This window comes from Columba livia, chromosome Z, assembly GCF_036013475.1.
Source record: "Columba livia isolate bColLiv1 breed racing homer chromosome Z, bColLiv1.pat.W.v2, whole genome shotgun sequence".
Lineage (NCBI taxonomy): Eukaryota > Metazoa > Chordata > Aves > Columbiformes > Columbidae > Columba > Columba livia.
This window is the reverse complement of record NC_088642.1, coordinates 47,030,026-47,036,302: the sequence shown is the minus strand read 5'-3', so window position 1 is coordinate 47,036,302 and position 6,277 is coordinate 47,030,026. Positions and strand designations below refer to the sequence as shown.

Genomic DNA, 6,277 nt, shown 5'->3' with positions numbered 1-6,277 from the left:
AATGGTATGAGCTAAAGAACCCAAACACTTCAGCAGTGGTTTTATTCCCTTGATCATACAAGTGGCTTTTATGTGTAGCTACTCCAATTTTAACACATCTGTTTCTAACATGAATTATCAGAACATAATAATTATTTCAGATGATGTCTGATCAGTGTCTTTTACTCATAGAGAAGTACTAATGCTTCCCTTTCTAACGAAGATAGCTTTGTTGGTAAGTACTTAATCTGTATGCATATTTACATGGACCTTTTATACAACAATCATATCAGAATTAAGACTCCTTGCTACTGAAGGTTTTATAGTCTTGTGTGCTAGTTCCTTTTAAAATTCTAGAAAGATGCTACCTAGTCCTCTTCTGGTTTGAGTGCAGGGTCTCTGAGCCTTAGAAACCATGAATCACCAGTAGCTGCTGACCAGTCGCTTTTGTTCCTCTGCTCAGTATCTACAGTTTCACAGTTTCAAAGTAAAACAAAACAAAACACAGCACAGTAAGAAGTATATATATCTATCTTTGTTTTGAACCGTAACTTCCCCCCCGCATCCCCCCTGATTTCTAGACCCAGGAGTGGGCTAGAAATATATTGTTGTTTTCAAGATGTAGCTCTGTTTAACTTCTAGGAATTACTTCTTTATCTCTGTGGTTCCTGATATCCAAGGCCCTAAGCTTATCTCAGAACAGTTCTTTCCTTTTTATTCTTTGTAGACTCCCTCCTTATTCTTTGCATTTTTCTTCAGATAGTTATTCAACCAAACAGGCACTGAATCCTTCTCTTTCCCTGGCTTTGTTAGGCTTATCTCATACATGACAGCTTTAACAGCTTCTGTTTTGAAGAAACTCCAAACCTCACCTATGCCCATGAGGTTCCTGAATTCTTCTACCTAGTTGTCTTCATTAAATAGTTCCTTCATTAAATAATTATCTTAATTTCTCAAGGTTTTACCTTTCAAGATTCAGATTTTCCAAGCCAAAATTATTTTACCAACCTTTCAAATTTAAACAAAATTAACTTCTGATCAGTCAGAATCCTGATCTGTAAATGGAGTGTCTATTAGAGGCACTGGACCATCAAAGTAAGGCAGTGACTTGACAACAAAACATAGCTCCTGCTTCTCATTCCTGAATTAAAAGGAACAAGTAATATGCACATGAATCTAAAAGAAGCTGCTATATGTTTTTTGTTTCGCTTTAAAAAATAGAAAAAATATTTCCTGGTTGCCATGGTATGCACGGTGAGGTGCTCCACCCTACAGCTATAATCAAAGTGATCCATCTTGGATGACAAAAACAGATTGTGTCCTGCTGTCAGAATGACCCACAGGAAGCACCCTGGGACTTTGAGCAGGGGGCATGTCTTCGTTGCTTTTGTTTGCTTTTTACTGATGGCTAACTATCCACCATATCTAGATAAATGCATGGGTTTGGCCTTAAAAAAGTGTGTAATTAGCCAAGCATTCGCTTTAAGATGCTTATGTAGAGAGAAACGTCAAGGGCAAAACAAGTAAAACCTTAAGGTGTGAACTAGCAAAAACCAGTCGTGAAAGAAACCGCATATATACTCCAAAATCTCTTAGCTCTCGGTGTTTTCCAAGTGGTTTGAAGAAATTTGACAACTTGCTGACAAAAATACCAACGCACACGGCTGGACCGACGCGGGACCGGAACGAGCTTCAGACGCCTCTGCCCAGCACTGCGGCGCCCGGCCCCAGCGGGGCCCCGCGGCCACTCACAGGGTGGGTGCAGTTGCCCCCCTCCTGCCTCATCCTCGCGCCGGCTCCCAGCCCTTGCGAGGCCCGGTGAGGTCCATCCCAGCCTTCACCGGGACGTGACTCATCCTGCGGCTCTACCTGGACCTTTTATTTGAACCCCCGGGTTTTACTTACAAGTCCGCGGGACCGCGTACATAAAAGTGGTAGACTTCCCAGAGGTTTGGGAGGGGACACCGAAGGAAAAGGGAAAATTACCTTTTGGGCAAACACTACCTGCACCGCCCAGGCTCCATGTGCTCCGCGCCCCGCCCCCCCAGTAGCCGCCCGCCCACTCGCTTTCCTCCCCCACGACGCCCCCTCTTCCCGGGCCCCGCCGCAGCCCCCATGTGCAGCGGCAAGGACGCGCGACCCACTTCCCTCGGCCCGCTCGAGTCCGCCCCTCCCAGCCCCGTGGTGACGGTAGCGGCACCACCAGCCGCACCCCGACCCCGCATCCTTGCCCAGCGCCGGGGAGCCGCTCGCCCCACCTCGCCGGGGCCGGGGCAGCACAGGCCGGGAGGCTGTGGCCCCGCCTCCTGGTAGGCCCCGCCTCCTGGCCTGTCTCGCATCGCCGCCAGCTGTAAAACCGCCCCTTGCGATCTGGGCAGGGGTTCTTGCTCTCCTTTCAGTCCAACTCTACACACTTCTTTGGACGAGGCTGTTGTTAAAGATCATCTAGTTCTTATTTTTTTCTAGGGAAATTCAGCGTGATTCTCTTAGATTTTCTTTTTCGGAGGGGGGAAGAAAATTACAACCAACACAACTTTTCTTGCTTTTTCCCTTTTTTTTTTTTCTTTTCCCCCTCTCTTTGGAGAGAGAGGAGGGGGGGATGCAACGTGGACCTCACTCTTGGTATCCCCGCGTCCCGCTGACGGCTGCGGCGACAGGGCAGGCTGGGGAGGAGAGAAGACTGAGTTTCCGCGGCTGAAGCCTTTCCTCCACGAGGAGCGGAGCCGTACCCGCTGCCGGCGGTGCGGGACAGGCACACCTCTCCCGGCTCCCCGCCCGCCGCCGCCTCCGCCGTTTACCACCGCGACAGCAGCAGGATGGGGAGACGGCGGTGGCTCTGGGTCCAGCTCTGCTTCCTGTGGCTGGGCTGCCTGGCGCTCTGGGCGCAGGGAGCAGCCGGGCAACAAAAGTCGCCGCCGCCGGTCCGTCCTCCGGGAGGAGCGGGTGGCATCCACCCTGCTGCCGCGTACCGGCACGATGGGGCCGGCAGCGCCGCCGCCGCCGGCAGCCGGGTCCGCAGGCGAGGACAGCAGGACGTGCTCCGCGGGTAGGGACGCGCCGCGCCGCTCTCGGGCCTCCGCCTTCCGCAGCCTGAACCCCCTTCCCTGCTGTCCCCAGCCCCGGCGGGCGGAGCCCGCGTCGCGCAGCCCGCTCCCCAGTGAGCAGCCCCCCACCTCAACCCCAACCTGTGACCTTCGTTTTTGCTTTCGGTACATCTCACCTTCCAGCCTCTTTATATGACTAAGTAGTTGTGGCTAATTGAACTCCATATTTTGTTCTCAGCTATGAAATACGGTCTTTTAATTATTGCGATTATATTAAAAACAGACATTGTGTGGGGCTATGTTACAACTAACAGATGTACCACTTTGAGCTTTTTATTCAAACATGTTACAGTATTAAGATACTTAAATATTCTCTTTGGCTTCTGAGAAAGTGTGCAAAATTTGTGTTTTTTTTTTTTTTTTGTGTGTGTGGTTTTTTTTTAATTTCTAGTGTTTTGGGGAGTTCTTGGTAATTTGAATCAGTTTATTAATCTTTATGACCAGTCATCCCTTCTGTTTTGTGTCAGTTGGCGGCATGAAGTCAATTTTTATAGCAAGACTTCTAAGACTGTATATGAGTGCAGAGCCAAACTCATCCCTTGCATATCCTAGTTCCACCAGAGGTGAATGTGTCCTGTTGGTGCCTTGTCTGTCTCTCCTCTTCATACTAACTAGCTAAAATAATACAAAATAAAGTTCCTTGGAACTTCTTATAGTGGAGGAAGATTTTGTTCCTCTGGGAATGATTTTTTGTTGACATCTTTGCTATACACTTTGTTTCATGCCACTGGTTTCTTTCCTTGTGTGTACATAAAACTTTGGATTCTATTTATGCTGGTTTATACTTCTGTATATGTATTTATTTGTTTGTCTGTGTGACAGGCCAAATGTGTGTGGCTCTAGATTCCATTCTTATTGTTGCCCTGGATGGAAAACACTCCCTGGAGGAAACCAGTGCATTGTTCGTAAGTGTCTCACTTCAAGTTTCTACTGCCCTAGAGGAAATAACAAAAATAATTATTAATCTGTGAGTTACTGTTCCATTCAGTATGAGAAAAAGGAGTTAATATCTTTTGCTTTATTTTTAAAAATAATAATAAAAAAAGGTCGATTTACAAGTCCACATTTGTTGTAATTGAAAGACTGGAAAATTGCTGTAGTTTCTTTTGTGTGTTCATAAAAGGCATGTCTCCACTTAGTTTTTTATTGTTTTTGTTTTTAAAGAACACAAGAAGGGAGGAAAAAGGAAAAATACTTCCATAAGACAAATGATCAACTAGAGTAACAGGAGAAGGAAAAACAATAAACCCTCAAAACAAACAAAAAACCCCAACCAAACATAGCACACAAACCAAACATACACACAAAACCCCAAACCAAAAGACAAAACACCCCTCAAATTATCTTGATAATAATACAAATCAGATCTGGAGTTTTGTGAAACTTCCATGCTAGGCATGGAATTACAATGAAATGGGAATTTTTTTTACATCTGGGGTGCTTATTCTGTCATTTTTAGTTGTGTTTTAATAGCTATAAAGCATGTAGACTCAGGTTATTGCCTGGTCATAGTATGTAATGTGCTGATACATGTGACTGTTGACATGGCTTGGCAGAAACAAAAAAAAGGCTAAAAAAGATAAATTTGTTCAATATTCTGGTTAGGGAATGTTGTCTATCTAGAAAGGAAATGAGTTAAGGTATTTTCTGTCTGATAGATAAAAGCTGGTATTAGACACACGGTTCTTTAATGTGAGACCGTTCCATACATCCTAGCTTGTCACCATCTCTTATGCTAGTAAGTGTAGCCAACTTCAGGACTGAGGTTCAAGAACATAATGTCCTTTATGTAAGCAGTGAAGGTCTTTGCAATACTTAGCTAACAAACTACAGCATCCAGGACTAAACGAGGGAAGGAATGGGTGGTAAGCCAAGATCTGCCAAACTTAAAGGTGACTTTTGGGCTGTTGCCTTATGATTTGGGACTCTCACCCTGCTCATATCTATTTGTTTTACATAAGTAAATTTGCCTTGGTAAGATTTCTTGTAACTGTGCCATGTATCACTGACTTTTATCTAAAGTTGACCAAGCGTTTCCAAGCGAAATTTAACTGTCATTCAGAGGAAGATGCTGATATCAATGCCAGTGTGGAATAAGAGGGGGTTTCTCAACGTTTTCAGTTCACATTTATGATCTCTTAGGATATTGGCTTACTTAAATGTAAACTTGGGTTTTTAAAATAGAATTAGCCTGCCTACTTGATAGGTTTTTTGAATTCAGCTGGGTATCTAGCTCAGATTAAATCAGTGAGAGACAATGATTTAGATGCTTTCAAAATTCCTTATAAATTAAATTGTGACTCCCGGAGCCTCCTAAACACGTTGGTCTCAAGTCTCTTCACATCCATAATAATCTTTGATTTACTAATAATTTATCGGCACAAAAGACATCTTTTAACTCCTGTTTGCTTACGGAAACTTAATTGCAGCTCTCTGACATGTTTGAAGGGTGAGTGATTTTGCCAGACAGTCTGTAAGACTGGCTGTTCTACTTGTATTTGTGGTGAACGCTTAAGAGTCTTCTATGCTCACACTGAATGTTTGTTGACATGGTGGTCTCCCAGGCTAGATGTGTAGCTAGACAAAGCCTCCTGCATAGGATCACCAGCAAGCTAGCAAAGTTCTTATTGGAGATGTGTTGATTATAATCAGTGCAGATTGTAAATGGTGAAATGGTGATTTTAAAGTATTATTTCATGAAGAGACATCAATGAGCTGGTGGTAGGTCAACAGGAAATGATTCTAACCTTAATGGTGTTTTTAGTTGATAATGTGATGATGATTGTTGGTGGTTTGTGACAGGTTTATGATTAGAAGTGATCTCTTTTTTTTTTTTTTTTTTTTTTTTTTTTTTAGATAAAAGTCTGGTTGTGTTTACTTTTTCTTTAAGTAAAATAAACTGTTGATGAGAGCATATTTAGTATATGCTTTCAGCTATAGGGATTTCAGTTGATAAAAAATTGTTTCCTAGCAGATAATAATGGTCTACATCAGGTCTAAAATATAAATGGTCTAAATGGCTTAATCAGGAGATTGAGCTACATTGTATAAAGATGAACTAAACAGCTATATGAGGAAAACGCTGTTCCCTGTTTTTGTCCTGTTCCTGTTTTTCTAAAAGTGCTCTAAGTATGGGTCCTGTTTCTCACTTTTGAGTCTGCTAATAAAAGAAGTATTTCCTGTCAGTCAATGGC

At 43.6% G+C, this 6,277-nt stretch overlaps 1 protein-coding gene across 1 annotated transcript in view; it reads left to right on the top strand.

Moving 5' to 3' along the window:
- Positions 1-2,303: 2,303 nt before the first annotated feature.
- The window catches only part of FBN2 (fibrillin 2), a 165,579-nt gene continuing 161,605 nt past the window's right edge, over positions 2,304-6,277 (top strand). The window contains exons 1-2 of the mRNA XM_065045711.1: positions 2,304-3,025; positions 3,906-3,988. Coding sequence (XP_064901783.1) covers positions 2,796-3,025; positions 3,906-3,988 — 313 coding nt within the window. The 5' untranslated portion in view covers positions 2,304-2,795. The remainder of the gene's footprint in view (positions 3,026-3,905; positions 3,989-6,277) is intronic.